The 22,215-nt window shown below is 31.4% G+C and overlaps 1 protein-coding gene and 1 long non-coding RNA gene across 2 annotated transcripts; one reads left to right on the forward strand and one right to left on the reverse strand.

The window, feature by feature from the left end:
- Nucleotides 1-15,668: 15,668 nt before the first annotated feature.
- On the forward strand, nt 15,669-16,905 carry LOC114383240. Its single transcript, XR_003660436.1, has 3 exons — nt 15,669-16,286; nt 16,431-16,475; nt 16,551-16,905. It is a non-coding gene; the product is annotated as an uncharacterized LOC114383240 (long non-coding RNA).
- A 2,179-nt stretch (nt 16,906-19,084) lies between these two features.
- LOC114384066 lies at nt 19,085-21,557 on the reverse strand. The gene is made up of 3 exons (XM_028343746.1): nt 20,930-21,557; nt 19,818-20,773; nt 19,085-19,129 (listed from the first exon to the last, which is right to left on the reverse strand). The coding sequence occupies exons 1-3, from the start codon at nt 21,555-21,557 to the stop codon at nt 19,085-19,087; spliced, it is 1,629 nt and encodes a 542-aa protein (XP_028199547.1).
- Between the last annotated feature and the right edge of the window lie 658 nt (nt 21,558-22,215).

Below are 22,215 nucleotides of genomic sequence, written 5' to 3' on the forward strand. Positions count from 1 at the left end.
CACAACATCCAACGTATGAGCGTGACCAAAAGCTAGTGCCAAAGACCTTGAAAGGTCAGTGCACAGTGCCCCCCACGAACATACACAACATGCACATGCCAATGCATTTCCAACATCAATCAACAAATCGTATTTCCATGTCATTCACAACATAAATATCATCTCATCTCAATGATGTTATCAACAACAACAACAACCTCATTTCATATTCACATATTCATCAATAATAACAATTCATGTTGACATGGTCTTTATTAACAATGTCATCTCAAATCAATATCATCATAATTATCATTATCATCACATATCAATTAAAATCCTCAATAGCAACATCAACAACAATTCAAACAAACACAACAATATCATTTCCACACGCACGGTCTTCAAACAACACATTTCAAACAACCAAAACAATATCATTCATCATAATATATATATATATATATATATATATATATATATATATATATATATATATATATATATATCGCATCCCATTAGTTAAAACGTAATTTTCTTTGAAGAAAAATCAGCATGCAACAAGGACAGGCAGATATCCTCATAGCTAGGTTTCCTGACCCTAACTATGGTGTTAAAACGGTAAATTTTATAATAAACTCCTCTCACCTATCGTGAGCTACCCCGCAGATTCCTCGTCGCGTCACTTGAAGATTCCTTTTTGTCCTTGCTCGTCGATTCCACACAAGCCTCTACCATGCCAAAATGAAGGAGACTTAGTATCGATTTCAGAAAATAAAACTAGTAACAGTGCTCTGGGTCAAACACCCACATCACTACATGAAAGAGCTGAGAGCATTTCGGGTTTTACAAAGGAACGTCATTTGGAAATTCTGACCACGCCAATGTGACCGGAGTTCAGTGTACGTTACGAAAATAACATGCATTTCATGAAAGGATAACGTTTACAAAGTCTCTTTCTCTAAGATTTTTCAAAGGAAGCATAAGACATGCAATGGCGGTTTCAAAGTCAGAAAAGATGCAAAGACAAGATGAAACTAACAAGAAACAAGCATAGAACCATGGTTACCTCAAAAGAAAACGAAAGGTCAAATTAGGGTTTTCGTTCTCTACCGGAACCGCAAGCCAAGTTGGAAGATTCCGCTTCGGTTGAAGGGTTCCTCTCGGTGTGGGTTTTCAATGGAGAACAATGATGGTTTGTGGTGGCTAATGGTGGCTGTGGGTGATGGAGAAAGTTCTTGGAACTTTAGAAATGGCTTTGGAAGAAAGAAAGAAGAAGAAATGACGTTTTTCCTAAGCTACAAGAAAGCAAAGGCTAAAATGCTTAAATAAGAGATGCTCTCGGGAACGGAAGCTTCTAGCACACTCCAGATATCTTCTCAAAGATCCCAACGGTCAGATCATGGAAAATTGTCTTGTGAAGTTGAAAACCAAATTTCGAGAAGATCCAACGGTTAATGAAGGCTGGGAAGCGTTTTTACCGAGGCAGCTTCATGTAGTTTTCTCTAGAAGCTTCATTAAGAGGCTTCCTCCAGAAGCTTCATTAAGAGGCTTCTAGAACACTCGAGACATCTTCTTAAAGATCCCAATGGTCAGATCATGGACAAATGTCTTGTGAAGTTGCAGACCAAATTTCGAGAAGATCCAACGGTTAACGAAGGCTGAGCAGCGTTTTTACCGAGGCAGCTTCATGTAGCTTTCTCTAGAAGCTTCATTAAGAGGCTTCCTCTAGAAACTTCCTCGTGACTTCTTTGAGAAGATTTCTAAAGAGGCTTCTTTGAGAAGTTAGATCCTTATCTATACACACCCCTCTATTAACTAAATTAACTTCCTTAAAAATAATTACGGATGAAAATAACGCAACAAATAATCAAACATCAAACATAATTACTAATAATATATAGATATATATGTCAGGGTGTTACAAATTACAAAGTTTAAAAATTGACTTTAATAGGACATCGAATGAATGCATTGTATTTGCATTTGATAGATGAAGCCTTGATAAGCACTTAAGACTTCATTAATGTTCTATATATGAAATTTGTTTTATAGAGAATGGCTTGAAACATTCTTCCAAGGATCTGTCAAAGGCCAAGGAAGTAAGAGAATAATCAAAGAGTCAAAAAACAACATCTCTCTTCTTCTAGTACACCTATTGTGGACAATACCTACTACACTTATTGTGAACAATATCTTTTCTGAGCAAAAACAACTTAAACTCGACTAAAGTGTGACTCAAGAAAGATAAAAGAGAGTGGTGTTTTAGGATGGATTGGACGCGCATTCAATGTTTGCATTTAATACACCAACAAACACCTCTTTAGTTGCAAGATCAATGAAAAAAATATTGTTTAGTAACAATGGACACTTTATGAAGAATGATTACAGATACGAGAAGCTTTGAAGAGATGAAGTTACAAACCTACAAGCAAATATTTGAAATTCATTTTTCCCTTTTCTTTGAGCTATCTCTTTGAATTTTCTTACGTTATAAAGCTATCAAAACACTTTGTATACCTTCAGATAAAAAACTAAGTGTTTAATTTGTATAATCGTCTATAATACATTGCGACTAGTCAATGAGCAAACCAACTTCAACAAATCTTCAAATTTGTTTAGAGCCAGAACTGGCTTGATAGAACAAAGAATACTAGGGTTGTTTAAAGCTTGAGGATAAGCTTTGTTGTAGTTGTGAAGTAGTTGTGAAGAATGCTTTATTAAAGTTAGTGGAACTTGATAGATTGTCAAGAATTGAATATAGTCTCAGTGAAAAAGACGAACCAATGTAAAACTTTTTGTGTCTGATCCTTTTATATCTCTTGTTTTAATTGACTAAGGGTTTGAATTTGATTTTATTTTTTAAAAGAGTTTTTGCAAAATCGGTTAATATCGTCTAATTGAGTCTGATGTGAAAATCAGGTTTTTTTTATCTTTAAGCTTTATCAGATGATAGCTTTGTGATATTTGTCTTTACAATTTGATGTTCCACATCCCAATATAACAAAATCTTTTAATAGGAAGTATGCCTCCCAAAAAAGTTGTAGATACATGTCTTCCTAATTTAATCATGTCCTGGATTATATTTTAAAGAATAAATTACACTAATTATCCCTAAGATTTTGTAAAAATATACAAACACCTCCTGTTTTTTTAATCATTACAGTAATCTTCCTTGTAAGAGGTGTTAGTGTATATATAAAGGTGTGCCAGTGAAATATTTTCAAACATTTAGGGGTATTAATGTAACATATAAGGGAGTGTCACTGTAATATTTTCAAACATAAAGGGGAATTAGTGCGTGAATAGAAAAAAATAGTGTCATGTATAATTTGAAAAAAAAAAACTATTAGAAAGTGAGTTATGAGTCTAACTCAAATCTACAAAATCAAGATATGTAAGATGAGGATTGCTCTCACTTATATAGTCTATCTCGATATTATCTTTAGTCAATGTGAGACTTCAACATGTTTTCCCTTTACCCATGACTACCCGCCACGTGAGACTTTCAACACACCCTTTTATCTAGCGATAACCACTATTTATGTGAGTTTTCCAACAAAAGCTTAGAGGTACAAGTGTAATTTTATTTATTTTAAATTACAACATATAAGTATTAGAACAATGTCAAATTCAAGATGTAGATACATGCTTTAATAATATTTAAATTTTAATAAACTTATTTATGTTAATTTGCTAAGACTTTTTAAAAAAAATAAAAGGCTATTAATATTATTAAAATCAAGAATGAGAATGACAACATTTTTCTAACTCGTGAGAATAAAGATTACTACTCAAGTTTTATCCCCTACAAGGATTGAGATGAGTCTGGAGATGAAATAATCAAGAGAATGATCATGAAACTCATACTTTTTTTTTTACTACATGAAGCCCATACTTATCTTGCCTTATTTAAGTAAAAGTTATTTTGTATTATAACATGTTTTGAGAAGTGTTACTCTCCATCACATACAACTAAATCACAAACTTAATTTTACAATAAATAAATAAAAAACACACTTTATCATGAAAAATACTCATTTGTTTGTTCATTTTTTGTTGGTGGAAGAAATTTGAAGAGTCCTCAATCAACTTCTTAATTCAAGTCTCCTATCATTAGAAAATTCTATTTAATGCATCTTGACATGGACTTTTTCTCCTCAAATTTATTATTTCCTCGATAAATATGATCATTCTCTTAAATGAAAAAAATTAGAAGTAGAGAGATAGAGTTATGGATCTTACCTCCTTGTAACTCCTTTTATCTATTTGTAGTTTTATCATTTAAACACCAAATTCCAAAACCTTGATTACATTTTTTTAATCGGTATCATTGTGTCAATGATAACTAATTAGCTTACACGTCATCTAATTGCTTACACTTATAATTTATTTTTTAAGAAACATTAAGTTGGTTAAAGTCTAGTTGTGTCTATGGGACTTGTACAACTTATATTTAATAGAACATGATGTAATATATTTTTTGATCTTCTAGATGAAAAAAAAAATTCTTTCTCGTTTTTTCTCTCAAGTTATAGTTTCTTATATTTTGTTTACATGGTATCAAGGCCCCTCATTTGGGAGCTCCCTTGTGCATATTAGTCTAATTATGCATATTTTTCCGATTTATCTCCTTCCTTGCTTGATCTTGATTTTTCTTGTAATGATCAATAATGGTGAACATAAATCTTTTGGTTTATCATTCAAGTTCCTATTATATGCATCGAAATGAAAGCCTTATCAAATAATTAGTTTTGAATTTCTTGACAACAAAAAACTATCATTTTTTGTTGAGTGCCATGACCATAGCCTTCAATAGAAGAATAAGTCTCAACTCATTGATATATCTCCTCCTACATGTGATAAGCGCAACGTTCCTCTATTATCATAAATCAATCACTCTTTAGATTAATCCATTATTCAAAGTTTATTTTGGAAAGAAATTGCATTAGAAATACTATAAGGGGGATGTCTTTCAACTCTTAGAAATACAAGAAAAAAATTTGGCACTTAAAACATGTGACATGTTACTAGTTATTACATCTATCTCAAGGGATGATGAGAATAGTTGAATAACTTCATATAATTTTATTCTTACAACTATCAAATTTATTATAATTGTGAGTTAATTCCTATAGTTAGGGAATACATAGAGAATTATTTGATTAGGTTTTTTAAATTGAATGATCAATATTTTGCTGTGAGATTGCAAATCTTGTTAATGCAATATCTTCCCAACATGAATTAGGTATTCTCATTTTTAATTCATTAAAAGAGACACTTATGTGACAACTCTAATGAATCTTTAGTTTTAGTTATTGCGTATGACCTCAAATGTGGAGAAAGATGAAAGAGTAAGGAAAGATATGACAAAATCTAAGGTCACATGAATGGAAGAAGTACTTATGGAGAAATAGGACAAAGTACATAAATGTATAGTTTTTATTGCAATTGCACTAGCCACACAATTAAGGCTTGCTACAACAAAATATGGCTTTCCTCTTAATTAGAAGAATAATGGTGCATCAAATTTTTTGGTAGGTTGTATTAGGCGTATTCAAAACTAAACCAAATCAAGCATAAAACTAAAAATCAACCCAAAAAACTGAAAACTGCAAAAAAAAAACTGATAGTCATTGGTTTGGTTTTTAAAGTTTCCAAACCTTGTGGTTTGATTTGATTCACAGTTTGGCACATGAAAACCAAACAAAATCGAATCAATCCTGTTAATGTATTATAGGCTCATATGACACCCAACTATGTGAAATGACAATCACTCATGGCTAAAAGTGTAAAATGCTTAACTTAATGAAGAAAAGTGAAGCCTTAAAGTAGAAACCGAAACATGAATGTTATTTTACTATTTTTTTTAAGTTAAGTTGTTTGAACTTGGAAGCAAGTATTATGTATTGTTTTTACTTTTAAGTTGAATGATTATTATTCAAGTATTATTCAAATTGAAAACAATTGCTATTTTACTTTATGTTCAATTGTTAAAACTTTTATTATCCATTTGTGCAGTTGATTGTTGAATTAGTTATTATTCAAGTTTTGTCTAATTAGTAACACATTTTTTTTAGCATTTTTTAATACTTACTAATAGAATTTTCAAATCGCAAAAATTGAACTAAATCAAACTATAAAAGATTGGTTAGGTTTGGTTCAAATTTCATAAATAATTTTAGCCAAATTAAACTGCACTACACTTAATTTCTTGTTTGGTTTGGACTAATTTTAAGCCAAAATCGTACCAAATCGTACTACGAACACCCCTAGATTGTATGGAATTTGTAGATCATCTAACGATTGACAAACAAAGTGTCAAATCACATTAAAGAAAATAGTAGAAATATAAGCTTACATTTACACCAAAGCAACACAAGGCCTTGCTAGGTTTGTTGCAAAGTCCATCTAGTTGCATAAAAAAAGAATCAAGGTTTTATATACATTGGATAACTGTAATATGAGGTAACACATTTTCTAGAAAAATTTCATCTTGGACTCATACAATTGAGTTTTCTTTTCCTAATGCAACAATGATTTTTTTATTTATGAAAATGCAATAATGAAATTAATAGATGAAAAATGATAAAAATACATCTATATAATTTTGAAAATCAAATTGAATCAAACACAATTTAAACTTTTTGTTTTTTAAAACAAAAAACTCAAAAATAGCATTTATGGTGAGTCTCCAATTTTTTACAAGTATAGTTAAAACTTATATGATTTATCACATAAATCTAATGGTTAAGATTATCTAAACAAGTCATGAACCTAAGCCTATTTGAACATCCTTAAGTGCAATGTGTAAATTCAATTATCATAAGTTCTTAGGCGTTGTTATTTGTTTATGTGAAAACATTACTTTTGAAATGAATGTTATTTAAGTTGAAAATGCATGCAAAAAAAAAAAAAACACACAACATACCATAAGAATAATTTCCAAGTCATACAATTAATGTGAGTCATATACTTTGAAGAAAGACATAAAATACAAAATTAATTCAAATAAAAATAACTTCCATTATACACATGATTATTTAGAAAAAAAATTTGACACGATAAGATATAAATCAAAATCAAAATATAGCAAAATCAAAAAAATCATTTACTATTTGTTTAGGCGCATCATTTTTACAAGATAATTCATTTTTACCATGAACTTCAAATACTCCATGTTAAATTACCGTGTTTGGGTAGGTATTTGTGAAGAGTAATTGAAAATATCTCATTTTTAATTGATTAAAATAGAAGAATTTGAAATTCCAACAAAAAAGAAAGAATTTCAAATTCCTTTATCTATCTAAATCAAGCTCACACTCACTACAACTGTACGCTCATGTTCTCACTCCATCACTCATAATCCTAGCTTGCTTTGATCCTTCTCTCTGCCATTCTTTTCTCTATGTCAACCTACACTCACACACATTGCACCCTCACACTCACATTCTTGCTCAATCACTCACAACTAACTCATTTTTTCACTATGATTATTCTCTCCAACATTTTGTGTTGGATCAAGTGGCCTCGGAATAATTAAGAAGGGGGGGGGGGAGGTTGAATTAATTATTAATGAACCTTTACTAATTAAAAATCTATCATTCTTAATGTTACTAGATTCAAAAATAGAAACTTAACCAAAAGTAAAAGCGATAATTAAAGTGCACAGTGGAAATTAAAGAGTGTAGGGAAGAAGAAGACAAACACAAGAGTTTTATACTGGTTCGGCAACAACCCATGCCTACATCCAGTCCCCAAGCGACATGCGGTCCTTGAGATTTATTTTCAACCTTGTAAAATCCTTTACAAGCAAAGATCCACAAGGGATGTACCCTCCCTTGTTCTCTTTGAACAACCAAGTGGATGAACCCTCTACTTGAACTGATCCACAAGAGATGCACCCTCTCTTGTTCTCAGTTACAACAACCCAAGTAGATGTACCCTCTACTTGTACCACAAAGGATGTACCCTCCAATGTGTTAAGACAAAGTTCTCAGGCGATTAGTCCTTTGAAACTTTGTGAAGGGGAAACAAAAGATATCTCAGGCGATTAGTTCTTTGAAATCTTTTGTTTATGGGAAAGGGAAGAATCAAAAGAATTCTTAGACTATGTTGTTTTGAATTCTTTGACAAGGGAGAAGGGAGACACAAAAGAATTCAGGCGGTTAGTCTTTTGTTCTTTTGGAAAAGGGAGAAGAGAGACACAAAAAGAATTCAAGCGGTTAGTCCTTGGTGAATTCTTTTTGTCAAAGGGAAAAGGGAATGAAAAAGATGAATAACACACTTTTGTTTTCTATGAAAGAACAAAGTTTGGAAACCAGAAAACTCAGAAAGCTTTTGAGTTCAAGAAGATGTTCAAAGAGACTCAAAGGTTGTAAAAGAAGATATGAAAAAGTTGTGTAAAATGCAAGTCAAAGTCTTGCTTTTATAGTCTCTTCATGTCTGGTCAAGAAAACCATTAGAAGAGTTATAACCTTTAGAAAAACCTGAAAACCATTAGAAGCGTTATATCTTTTGATTTTTATTCAAAACTTGTCACTGGTAATCGATTACCAAAACCATGTAATCGATTACACAAAGCTTTTTATGAAAGGATATGACTCTTAACAATTGATTTTGAATTTCAACGTTCAGATACACTAGTAAACGATTACCAATATCTTGTAATCAATTACACCATTTTGAAATCAATTGGAACGTTGCAAATTCAATTGAAAGCTTTTGAAATCAAACTTTGTCACTAGTAATCGATTACATGAAACTGGTAATCGATTACCAGAGAGTAAAAACTCTGGTAACTTAGAAAATTTTGAGAAAACTCTTTTGAAAAAACAAAACTGTGCTATGTTTGTTTTTTGAAAAAACTTTTCAATACTTCCCTTATGAAGTCTTCTTGATTTCTTCTCTTGAATCTTGAATTCATCTTTTCTTGAATCTTGAAATCAAACTTCACTTGATTCTTGAATCTTCTTGATTTCTTCTTGTTGACTTAATCTTGAAATCATTCTTTGGGTTTTTGTCATCAACTTTGTCATTATCAAAACTACTTGAATCAACTTGATTCATCATCATGAAGCTTTCTTCTACATTTTGTTCATTCTCTCTGTTTAGAGTACTCTCTCGTGGTTGATAGCAAATTTTTCACTTATCTCTAATCTAGGTTTCATTTTATAGTTCATTGATTTGTGTTTAGGTTTTGATTTTTTTTATTAAGGGTTATACTATACAAGTGAGAAACAAAGATTCATTTATATTTTGAGAATAATATTCAAGTTGGGGAGGTATCATCTTTTCCTGATTTTTGTTATCTTCATGAACTTGTAATACTTTTTTGTTGTCTTCTTGATCTAAAATTTTATTTTTAATCTCTTGGCCTGTTTTTCTTTCTTTTCAATATTTTAAATAAGGGCTTGTTTATAAGTTTATTCATTTGATTATTGGAGGTGCTCAAAGCTCATTTTAATATTTGATGATTGTTAGAGGTGTTTAAAACTATAATGATTTATGTATAATGCAAAATAGAGAATGTCACATTTTAATACATGGGATTAGACGGAATTCCAAAATTAGGTAATTTTATTTTGTGTGCCTTTTATTTTGTGAGTGTGTAAGTAGATCAAGAGAAAAATGGATTATAAATGTGAAAAAATATTTTTAGGTATTGTTTTTCTTTGACTATTTGAGGTTGGTGTCCTAATGTCATGTATTGCATGTTTGTGGAGAATATAGCATGTCCGATTATGTGTGTGTGTGTGCTAATTTCCTTCTTTTTCATTATTACATAATCACAACACAATTTTTTTTTTCGTTTATCTTAAATGTAAATGACACATGATATGATTGTCTATAGTAGTATACTTAGAACTACCATAAACTATATTCAATGTCTAGGTGGATGAGTCCTCTTAATTGTTAGAGCATGCAAAAGGTACCAATAATCAAAATTTAGTTCAATCAATTCAAATTGTATTTAATTGTATGACTATTACTATTTTTTAATAATGAATTTTGTTTAGATGTCTTATAAGTATATGATATATCTTTTTCAACTTAAAATTTTACTATATGTTGTTAATGTATACTATTTTGTGGAGTCTTCCTGCATTTAGTTTAGAAATTTTGTTAACAACTAGAAATCTTTATCATTTCTAAATAATTATGTGATAGTAACATGAAAATAGGAGAGTTTACTTTAACAAATATAATCAAAGTTTATCCTTGTGTTCTACTTATATTGAGTATGTGCTCTTAAATGTGATTCACTATTAAACCCATGCCCTTATTTGTAGTTGAGTATCATGAATACTTTCATTTGCCAACTTCAAGATTGTCATTAAATGAAATCATTTTTATTTTGCTAATATTTTTGGTTTTGTTGTTACATCTTGCCAATATCACAAACAAAAGTGTGAAGTATTAGGTAATTTTGTTTTGTGTCACTCTTGATTAGTATTCTAAAATCTATTTTGAGAACATGCCTCGCCAACTTGAATCCATACCAGTTTGGGTAAATCCTAAACCACTTTAACATTTTAATCAACCAAACCAGTAAAAATTGGTTAAATTGTGCAAAACTGGAGAATTCAGCTAGTTTTGAATTGCCTAGTTCTTTGTCAAACTGAAAATTATGCTTAACCAAATCAAACATGGACCGAGTTGTCAATTTTTCCATTGGTCCATATTGATTCGAGGTCATATACCTCAAAATGGCATTGCTATCAATATATAGAGAGGATATATATTAAGTTAGGTAAAGCTTTTCATCAAAGTATAGATTACTTGATTTTTTTCACTAGTTAAATTTGATTGTTACTAAATATAAGTCAAAGGTAAAATTTAAGAACTTTGTCCTTCAAATGAAATATTAGTAGCCATTTCCTTCAAAGGGCCAACCTTACCTAAATTAGAAACTATGTCCTTAACATCTTATCTTTGTTAATTTTGAGCCTATCTTTGTTATGTGTTGATCTTTTAATGATTTTAGTTGCTTGGAAAGATTACTATGAATCATCGAATGAAATATTTTTCTTTCCAAGCTCTACCTCTTTTGGGAAAAACTGTAATGTAGTAGCCTATAGGTTTTGTTTTTTGTTTTATCTCTAACATGCCATAATTTTAATTTTGTTTTAAAAGGAAAAAACTATGATTATGAACTTTTAAATTATGAGTTTTTAATTTAAGTTTGTTTTATATTGTGATTTAGATGACATTTTTCTATGTAGTTTTTTTTTGCACATATATTATATATATGTGTTTTGGGTAGGAACATGCAGGATCTTATGATTCAAGTTACGAGTTTTTATTTTTCTCCCGATCTTATGTAAGATCTTGATTTTAACAATCTTGGACATGACAATTACTTCAAGAAAATATAAAAGAGGAGATAATTAAAATTATGTTTACTTGTGTCTTTTGTATGATTATGAGTGTAGTAGCATGATATCATAATAAATATTATTTTAAGGAACTAGTCTGCAATTGGGAATTGGAACAACACAGTTACCTTAATTGTCTCTATAAAGGGTCATAAAGAAATTGTATAGAACAACTACGGGTTATTAATAGTGCATTTCTCAAGCTTTGTAGAATTTTACAAGAAAGTAGTGGATTAATAAGAACAAAAAATGTTCCAATAAATGAAGCGGGAGTTATGTCTTTACATATCCTTGCTCACAAATTTAAGTACAAAATAGTGTAGTTTAATAAATACAAGTTTAAATAAAAAATAAATAAACAATTCAATAATGTCTTGAGAGTTATAATGAAAACGAGCAAGAATTATTTGAAGTTTCATACTTATAATATAGAAGATTCAAATGCAAAAAAATGAAGATGATTTGAGGTAAGTTTATCAATAGTTAGGCTAGATTAACTAACTATAAACAATTTTCATAAACTAAGTATATTAATAAACTTGTGTTGTTTGTAGAAATATGATGGAGCACTTGATGAGACACTTGTTCTGTCTTAGTTTCTCTCTTAAAGATAGACATAAATATCGTAATAGAATAGAAAGGATGATGTATCTACAAATATGTTAGCATTATATTTAAGGTTTATTTATGTGTTACATGAGTGGGAATGATCTATTTATTAAAAAAAAAAGTTAGACTTAGACTTTTTAAAAAGTCTTTTTTGATTAAAAAGGCCAAGTTTTAGGCTAAAAAAAACCTTATTAAGCCTGGTAGATTTACTTGTTTATATAATATTTTATATATATTACATATTACATAAATATAACACATATGTAATATTTATATTTAATAATAATTATTAATATTAATAATAATTTTTATAATAAGAATAATGTATGTAATGAACAAGGCTTGTTGGCCTAGTAAGGCCTATTGACATTTTTATAGTCCTCTTGTAAATTAGGTCATGTAAACAAACTTTTAGGCCAAGTTAGGCTTTAAAATAGCTGAGGCTAAGGCTTAAAAAAAGTGTTGTAACAAAGAATAGGTATGCTTAGTAATAGTAACATAGTCCAAAACAATAGTTGTTCTGGCTTTTTCATTGGTATTATTAGAGTGCTCTTACTCCTTTGAACAACAATAATAACAACAATAATAATGTAATTTTAAGTGTACTAAATGACAATATTCAATTTATGATACGATCAAATTAATCAATTTAAATATTCAACAATATCACATAATTAAAATTAATATCTTTAAAATCATGAAAAAAATTATTTTAAAATAATTAAAAAAATATATGTATTTAATAAAAAAATACATTATTTCAAAAAATTTAAAATAAATATTAATGTTAATAATAAATGTATTTAAAAATTACTACATATTAACATCATATCAACAATTAATAAAATAAAAATAATTTTTTTAATAATTATATAATATTATACATTCATATTTATTATTTTTAGATTCTTTTTGAATTCATACTTTTCATATAAGAAAAATAAACTCGAATGCATGACTAATAAATGTTTGATCATGCTTTTTTCCCCTTCATATTGATCATGTGAGTGAGAAATTATATAAGTGTGAAATTTACTCACACCATTATCATGATTTTTTTAAGAACCATTATTATGATTATGTGTTATAAAGCTAGACTCATATCTTTGATAAATTTAGAGTTAAATTAATTATTTTATATTTTTTTCTTTTTTATTTTTTAAATATGAATAAATATTAAATATATAGTTATAAGGAATTTGATAAATTACTTTAATAAATTATAATTTTTAATATATTTTATTTTATAATGATAACCTCATGAAAAAATCGACAATCAATATGCTTAATTTTAAAAATACACATAATACTTAAAAATTACATTTACAATGAATTGTTTATTTATAATAAATTATAAATTGATTAAAATTTTTTAAAAATATTTTATAACACACGAGTTTGATAAATTTCAATTAAAATAATTATAAATTTATATTTTTTCATTTTTATTTTCAACTTATACATTTCACATAGGTATGACATCATTATTTTTACTTGAAGAAATAACAAATCATGATAAATTTCAGTAGGCTTAAGTATGTTTGAAGATGATATTTGATCAACTAAAAAATATAATTAATCTTTTTACTCAATTTTCACTACCAGACAAAATGACCTATGCCTACCGACGCCTTTCCCCACAGACATGAATTAGTGTAGTGTAGGTAAATCTCAAAAATATTTCTACCTACACTTGACTAATGTAAGTTAAAACTCGAATAACTTTGCCTATGATTGATTAGTGTAGGTAAAACTCAAGGATTACTACCTACAAAAAAAAGTGTAGATAAAACTTGATAAAACTTATGCCTATAATTGATTGGTGTAGGTATAACCTCAAATGATAGTTTAAAAATTATAATAATATAAAAGATACATTTGGAACTTTAAACATAAGTTACCTGGGCTAAAATTAACTTAAAAGTTAATTGAAAACTAAAAAATTAATTTATTAAATTATCAAATCATAATTTATTAAATAAGAATAACTAATAAATTATTAAGAGTAAAAAAACATAAAAATTTATAAGTTAACATTTTAAAAAATACTATTTCAAGTAATATTTTTAAAACACTCATTACAAAAAAAAAATTTCCTTATAAAAAATTAAGCAAATTTTTTAGTTAATAATTTTTTTAAAAAAATTAAAATATTTATTCAACCTAATCTTATTATCCATGCAAGAGAATAAATTTTACAAGTTAAAATAAGTGTAGGTAAAAGTCTTTTGCCTACACACATGAATTAGTGTAGGTAAAAGTAAAAAATACTTATACCTACTATTGTTTGTCATAGGTAAAATTTAAAAATTTATACTTACTATTGTTTTGTGTAGGTAAAACTCAAAATAATTTCTGTGTTGGTAAAATTTCAAAAAACTTATACCTACGATTACTTGGTGTTGGTAAAATCCTATAAAACTTGTACCTACATTTTATGTAGATAAAATTTAAAATTTTTTTACCTACAAATAATAGTGTAATTTCTTGTTAGTCAAATTAACCACACTCCAATAAGAGAAAGAGTAATATATAAATATTTTAAAAGTGAAAAATAGTAAAAAAAAAATCAAATCCAACTAAAATGAAAAAATGTGATTTTTAATTTTTTAAATTATCAATTTGATGAACTTTTGATGTCCAAAAGAAAAAACAAGAAACCTGGAACATGATTTGACGAGAACTAGCTAGTTTTTGGTTGCTTTCTTTCACCCTAATTTACTGCTAAAGTAGTGCTTGCATGATTTAATCAGCTTAAATTTTATGATTAGTTGCAAATATATTTGCTTTTTGAAAGGCGACCCGTTACAACTCCGTTTTCATTTCACAAGAAACCACGGTATTCCATATGGGGCGTTGTCCAGGTCGAAAGTTCATTTGCATTTGAGTTTCATTTCACTCTCATTTAGCTCTCTTCACTGAATATAAAAGCTTCCTTCTTCACTTTCTGGATCAAAATTCTTTTGACTTCATTTGCTCTTGCTGATGTGCAGCTACTTCGTAGCTGCATCTTGTGTGTTTAGGTTTCAATTTTTGCTTAATATTTTACTTGAATATGCAATAGATCATTTATCCGCTTGGATTGGAATTTTCCTAGCCTGCAATGTTCACACGAACCGTGGGAATAGGGGTGAACCATATGCCTATTAATTTATATTTATTTATGTCCTTTTCTTTTATGGGAGTCTTTTTTTCTACTAGGATCGAGTGAAGGGAATCTGCTAGTCTAGTTGTAGCAGTGGATTGTTGGCTCTGTCTTAGGTTTTGCTTATGTTTCTTTAGTGGCTTACCTCTCCCTGGAGTTTCATTTAGATGGGGTTGCATAGTTATTAGTTCGTCTCCTTTGGATTTTAGCCCCTCAATTACAATATTACAATTAATAAAATTATTTATTAAAAAAATTGCCAACAAAAACTTTTGTAGAAATTTCAGTGGCAGTAATTTTGAACTCATTTCCTCCTCCCTTTTTCTACTTTCACGCTCAAACCTCTCTCCCCAAGTCAATCTTATATTTCCACAAGTGTTTTGTTTTGTTTTATTTTGTTAATTAAATTAAATAAATAAATTAGATAGTGTTTTCTTCTTTGTTCTTATTAGCGATGATATTTCATTATAAAATTCGTTCTTTATTTAATTCCAACCAAGCAACACATGGGGTTTGTGTCAAATATCTGATAAAGAGTTGAAAGTATTTGGGGGGCAGTGGAAATTTGGCAATGTTCTTTAGTTTGTTTGGTGCCCATGTCTCCACGAAATTTCGTTCGGGGCCATCTATATGCGATGGAGCCAACTTGTAAGTGACACATGTCAGGCAAAGAATCTTAAGCCTCAAATGTTATTATATAATATATATAAAATAAAATTTGGGTGACTAGTCAAATGATTTTAGATCAGCAAGGTATTAGCAATTATTTTAGAGATAATATGCAGTTGTTATATGTTAGACACGTGTGATTATATAGGTTGCCCACCCTAGCTTCAACAGTAAAATAAAAAAAAATCAATAGAAAGTGGAAAATGGAAACAAAAATTTAAAGTTGTTAGATTGGTATTGCCTTTGTGCTTATCTATTCTAGGCTAGCTGAATTGTATGTAAAATGTACCATAAGTAGCTTTTTGAGTTTGTTTCTAGTGCTACTGATTCTAAATCCAACATTCTGATAAAAACTTGCATTTGCTTGGCAAAACTTCCAGGGTTGCCTCTGCTCTCCTGTGAAGGTTTAGTTACAGAAGTGCAACAAGTGTTCTCGAGAATTTTGCTCTCCCATTAACTATAGAAGACATATACGCATACAACATCGATTGAAAAAGCTTGATAAGGTTATCTTTATATCTTTTAAGTAGAAGTGATTATTTACCACATTGATGCTCTTGGTTCATGCTTTTTCCACTCAAGAGTATTTTCTGGTTTTCTCTTTTCCAAATGTTCCTCATTTTTTGCCTTATGCTTCTTACACATTGTAGGATTCTGATAAAAATAGGGATCTTTTAGGGACATATTGAGATAAGGTAACCTTGCATCATTGTGAATTTCAGTTATATTCAAGATATATATTGTGTGCTAATATTCAATAATATGTGTAGCTCTCCGTAGAAGAGGCAAAGGAAGTTGTGTCATTCAAGAATGTGATGTTGGAGGTAATATCTCTTTTGCTCCTTATGTGACTAGTTTATTTCTATATGAAGTTATGTTGATGTGATTTGCCTTACTCAAGTACTGGTTAGGTCAATATGTTAGACTATAATTGGTAGAAATGAAAGTGGGGGCAGTTAAGTACATTAGCCTCTACATTCCATTTCACACTCTCACTTCAATTAAGATAAGCTTTTGTTAGTTTTCTATATTATAAGGTTTTGTAGATACGAAATCCTTTCATAAATGTGCTTTTATGTTTATGCTATAGTTCTGTTTGTTGTATTTGTGACTATTAAAGTTCTTTTTCTTTGCCATATTGGATTAGGAAACTTTCCTGCGTTTGATGAAGTATCTTGCTTGCTTTGTATAATTTTACTGCACAAAAACTTATATAATAAAAAGAAAGATAAAAGAAATGATTAATGTGGTAAAACTAGGTAATGTTGTAAAATTATTGTAATTTTTTTATATGAATAGTAGTATAATTTTACGGTAAGTGTCCCCTTGGTTTAACTGATGTGGAATTGAAGAGATTAAAAGACGTAATAATTTTTTACTATTAGATTTTTTTAATAATGATTAGATATGACAAATAAATCTATATTAGCATGTATCACTGGAAACCTATGATCAGTGTGACAAACAAATAAATCTACAAGTATTGATATTACCCAAACTACTATTCAAGCGAGAATCAGAATGAGATGAGTATCAAATTATACTTATACCCATATTTATATTTGTGATATTACATTTTTTTATAATTTTTTTTCACAAAACGTGTATATATATATATATATATATATATATTTTTTTTGTTATAATTTTTTAAAATATAAATCAATTAACTTAATTGTTAAATAACTAAATAGAAAACTTAAAAATATACACTTAACTAAATATATAATGAACTCTTAATTTTTTTTTATTTTTTATTAGTTATATTTATATATTGTTTCAATTAAAATATAATCAGAAACTTATATATAATTTATTTAAAAATATATAAGTAAATTAAAATATAAAAAGTGTAATAAATAACCCACAAATATATCCAAATCCGGTTAGGGGAATAAGTATTAAAATTCAGTCTCATTTCTACTGATATCACACTCATCATGCCTTTTGGTGGGAGCGGGACGGAAAAAGTGCAAATATTAATAATGCGCATATGTTCTATCACTAGTCCCCATGTTTTCAATTGTAAATTATGGTACTATCACTAGTCCCCATGTCTGATTTTCAAGCTAATGATATATCATGGTAAACTTAGCTAGTAGCTACATCAAGATTGTCAAAAGTGCAAATATTAATAATGCGCATATGTTCTTATTACTTGTTGGGATTAGTTTGCATAAGTTCTGTTATTTATATTCTACACTACTAAAATATAATCAATCCAATCCACATATTCAAACAAATTATCAATGAAGTTCCCCTTACTATTATTAGTATTTTGCAAATTAATATTCCCCAGCTATAGCTAGACCTCATTGTTAACTATATACATCCCCAAGTCCCTTTCACGATATAGGGTGACCTAAAATTCTTCTTTTAGGCCCGAATATTTTTCGAAGAAGCTGCTCCAAATTTCATTAAGTGGCCAAACTTGCATTCATATATATCTTGCCATGTGCACATATTTATAATCTCTTGATGACTCGAGTTAAATTTTGTGACTCTTGGCAATTTCTTTAAAACTAGTAACCCTTTAAAAATTGTGACTCTTTTGAAAACTAGTCACTTATAAGTTGTGACTTTTGAAAAAATCTTCAGAAACAAGTCACTTGAGGATTTGTGACTTTTGGAAATTTATTTTTCGAAATCAGTCACTGGTAATCGATTACCATTAAGGTGTAATCGATTACACATCAACAGATGTGACTCTTCATGTTTAAATTTTGAAAATTAAAATGTTTACAACTCTGGTAATCGATTACAAGTATTGTGTAATCGATTACACAAATTTAAAATGATTAAAAATTGTTTAAACACAAGTTGTGACTCTTGAAATTTGAAATCTAACGTTTTAAAGCACTGGTAATTGATTACTACCTTCTGGTAATCGATTACTAGAGAGTAAAATTCTTTGGTAATGATTTTGTGAAAACTTCTTGTGCTACTCAATGTTTTGAAAAACTTTTTTTTAGTATTTATCTTGATTAAGTCTTCTCTTGATTCTTGAATCTTGATCTTGATTATTCTTGAATCTTGAATCTTGAAACTTGATTCTTGAATCTTTGGAGTTTGCTTAACTCTTGATTCTTTGGCATCATCAAAATAACCTTGGAAGACATTGCTTCCACAACCCTGCTCTATCAAGTTCTAAGGAGACACTACACTTCCCAGTGCTAAAGTTCCCTAACAATACACACTAGTGGGTGATCAGACCAAAGGCATGCAACAATAAAGCATTGATAGAAGCAATGAACACATAAAACACACTTAATTAGATATGAAAAGTATTTACATGAATTGTTCATTAGAAATCCCCAGCTAGGGTTTTACCAATCCATTTCAAGGAGACCTAAATTACAAATCAGACAGAGAATGAAGAGCAATTGATGCTTACACAGGAAGGGGGATCCCTCCTCCTCTTCTTAGCACCTCACAATCACGCAAACACTTTCAAATCACTCTCAAATGGCTCCTTGCTATTGCTTCCTCCTCTGAGTGTGTAAAATTCCATACAAGAGCGTAATAATTTCCTTCCTGCTGTCCTTGTTACCCTAATTCTGACAATTTAGGCTTTAAATGGGCTCTGAAATCGCGCCGTCGTGCTTAGCGCCACTGTCGTGCTTAACGCGAGTAAGTGGATTTGGGCATGGCGCCAATGCTGCGCTGAGACTAGCAAGAGACGGACGACTCACTTAGCGAGCTGATCTCGCGCTTAGCGCGTTGCTTCAATTCAGGTGCTCTTCTAGATTCCTTCTTCACGCTAAGCGCGCTGAAGCCGCGCTTAGCGATGGATACGCGCTAAGTGAACTTAGTGGGCTTAGCGCGACAGTCACTTTGGCACTTCAAGAAATTAGCTCCTTTTTACCTAAAATTGTATAGATTTTAACATTAATTCCAATAAAAGAGACCCTAATGACAGAGATCAAAACACAACAAAGTTTATTTACAATTCCTACAAAAGAACTATAAATTGGGTAAAACTATACATATTTTGCAAAAGTTTTCTATACAAAAGTTAGTCGTATAAGACGACTAACAACTATAACTAGCTGACCCTCAACCACAAACTTCAATTTCTGGTGCAATGTTGATGGGACCACCCCAACAGAATGGATCCAAGGTCGACCTAAGAAGCAACTATAGGCGGGGCTTATGTCCATCACTTGGAAAGTTATCTGACAGGTGTGTGGCCCAATATGAATCAGGAGATCGATCTCTCCTCTCACGTCACAACGGCTACCATCAAAAGCCCTTACCACCATGGAGCTTAGCCTTAATGACAATTTATCCGATGTCGTTTTGGGCATGGCATTGAGAGAAGAGTCATTATCAATGAGTACCTTGGCCACTATGTGGCCCATGCACTTGATCGATACGTGCAAAGCCTTGTTTTGTCCCTTTCCCTCAACTGACATCTCCTCGTCAGCAAAAGTCAGGTAATTGTTTGTGTTGATGTTGTTGACTATTCCCCCGAAACCCTCCACCGATATGTCTTGTGCCACATGGGCCTCGTTCAAGATTTTTACCAACAACGCCCGATGAGGCTCGGAATGCATGAGCTGCCATAATAAAGAGATCTTGGCTGGAGTGTTGTTCAATTGCTCAATTACTTTGAATTCACTCTGCTGAATGATTCTCAGAAATTCAGTTGCCTCCTCAGCCGATATCTCTTTCTTGTTAAGGTCATCCCCTTCCTTTGTAAACTTTTCGGCCGAGGCCTCATCATTCACGGTCAAGCCTGTCTTTTCCCTCTCACCCATATCTGCCTTTGCCTTCCCCTTGTCTTTTGACCTTGCCGGTAGTTCTGGAAGAGCGAAAATATGTCCACTACGAGTCATGCCGCTCATACCGGAAATATTTGTGACCTTAGCAGCTGGCATGCCATTCCCAACACATATGACGGACGCGTCCTGCCCTTCGTTGGGCCCCTGTATGCCATACTTCCACGGTACTACCTTGTCACTCTTATAAGGTAAGGGTGCTGGCGTCTTTTCTATAGAGGGTTGGAAACCTCAAGATATCTGAGTGGTAATATCCCTGGTGAAGTGGATCACCAAAGGCTTAGCCTTACTTGGGTTTCTGTCACTCGACTACATGAATACCCCTCATTCCTACTTTTTTGCATTGTGGATTTCAATTTGACCCCTACTTATCAGTCCCTGCAGTAACTCCTCAGCTATTGGGCATCTCTCTACATCGTGTAATGCCCCTGGATGCATCAAGCATGGATCTCCCTTATTACCATCACATTTAATCACACCGGCCTCGCGCAACGCCTCCAATATGAATCGTTTTGGAGTCGACACATCCCTTATCTGTTTCAACTCATGGGACTTACATTCTTCCACCGCGTTCATTGTCGAACTTCCATGATTGGAAAGTGGATTAGTCCTTACATTTGGGCTATCCTCTTGAAATGTAAGCCATCCAACATCAATCAAAATTTGTACTTTGTGCTTAAAAGATACACATTGCTCGACGAAGTGCCCCAGGACGCCACCATGATAGGCGCATGTGGTGTATGGATTGTACCATCGGGGAAATGGAGGTTGATAGACCTTTCCCGGGCTCACCATGGCCATTTGGTTGCTAAGCAAGTATGGTAGCACGTTAGCGTACGACATTGGGATTGAGGTGAACTTTGCGGGTTTTCTCTCTAGGAAGTTTCTCTTTGGGTTGGTGTTTGTATTGGGGTTAGGATTTACACCCGGTCTAGGCTGTGTACGGAATGGATTTTGTGGGTGATGTTGGGGAGGTCTTTGTGGTTGATTGGACATTCTTGGTCGGAGGGTCGTCGGGTAGGGGGGGAGATCCGATATTGGTTGAGTAATTATATTAGTGCGGGGGATACTGGTACATGGGGTTATGAGGGGTTTGTTGGGAACTTGGCAAAAGGATAGTCTCCGCCTCCTTCAATGGCCCTCAGCCTTTCTTCTATATGATCGAATATTTCCCTTTCCACCATGGTAGGAGGCAGCCTCCCCACTACGAAATGTAGGGGTTATAGTTGTGGTTGTGGGCGGTACTGAGGGCCCCCCAAAGTTTTTGGTAAGGGTATGCCACCAAATGCTTGCCCCTCAGTGGCATATCCAAGGTGAGGCTCGAAGTCAGTCAGAGTGTGGTCTCGGGGTACTTCAGGTGTCTCCCCATGGGTTGAGAGACATGTGCATGACCAAATTAGGGTTGTTGGCTCTTAATGGGTATGGGAGCGGAGTGGTCGACATTCTCATCGAGTGCATGTACAATATTGGGTGGTGCATAGTTGGGAGGTAAGCCATATGGTGGGAAGGGATGCTTGCTCTGGACCTGCACAAAATGGGGGCCGCCTATACTTCCCAATGCTTCGCCTCCCTGACCTACCATATCTGGGACTAGACGATTTACTTGATTGATACCAGATGGATGAGTTGGGTCCACCTCAGTGGTGGCACTTGT

The sequence above is a fragment of the Glycine soja genome, chromosome 14 (genome assembly GCF_004193775.1).
Source record: "Glycine soja cultivar W05 chromosome 14, ASM419377v2, whole genome shotgun sequence".
In the NCBI taxonomy this organism is placed as follows: Eukaryota; Viridiplantae; Streptophyta; class Magnoliopsida; order Fabales; family Fabaceae; genus Glycine; species Glycine soja.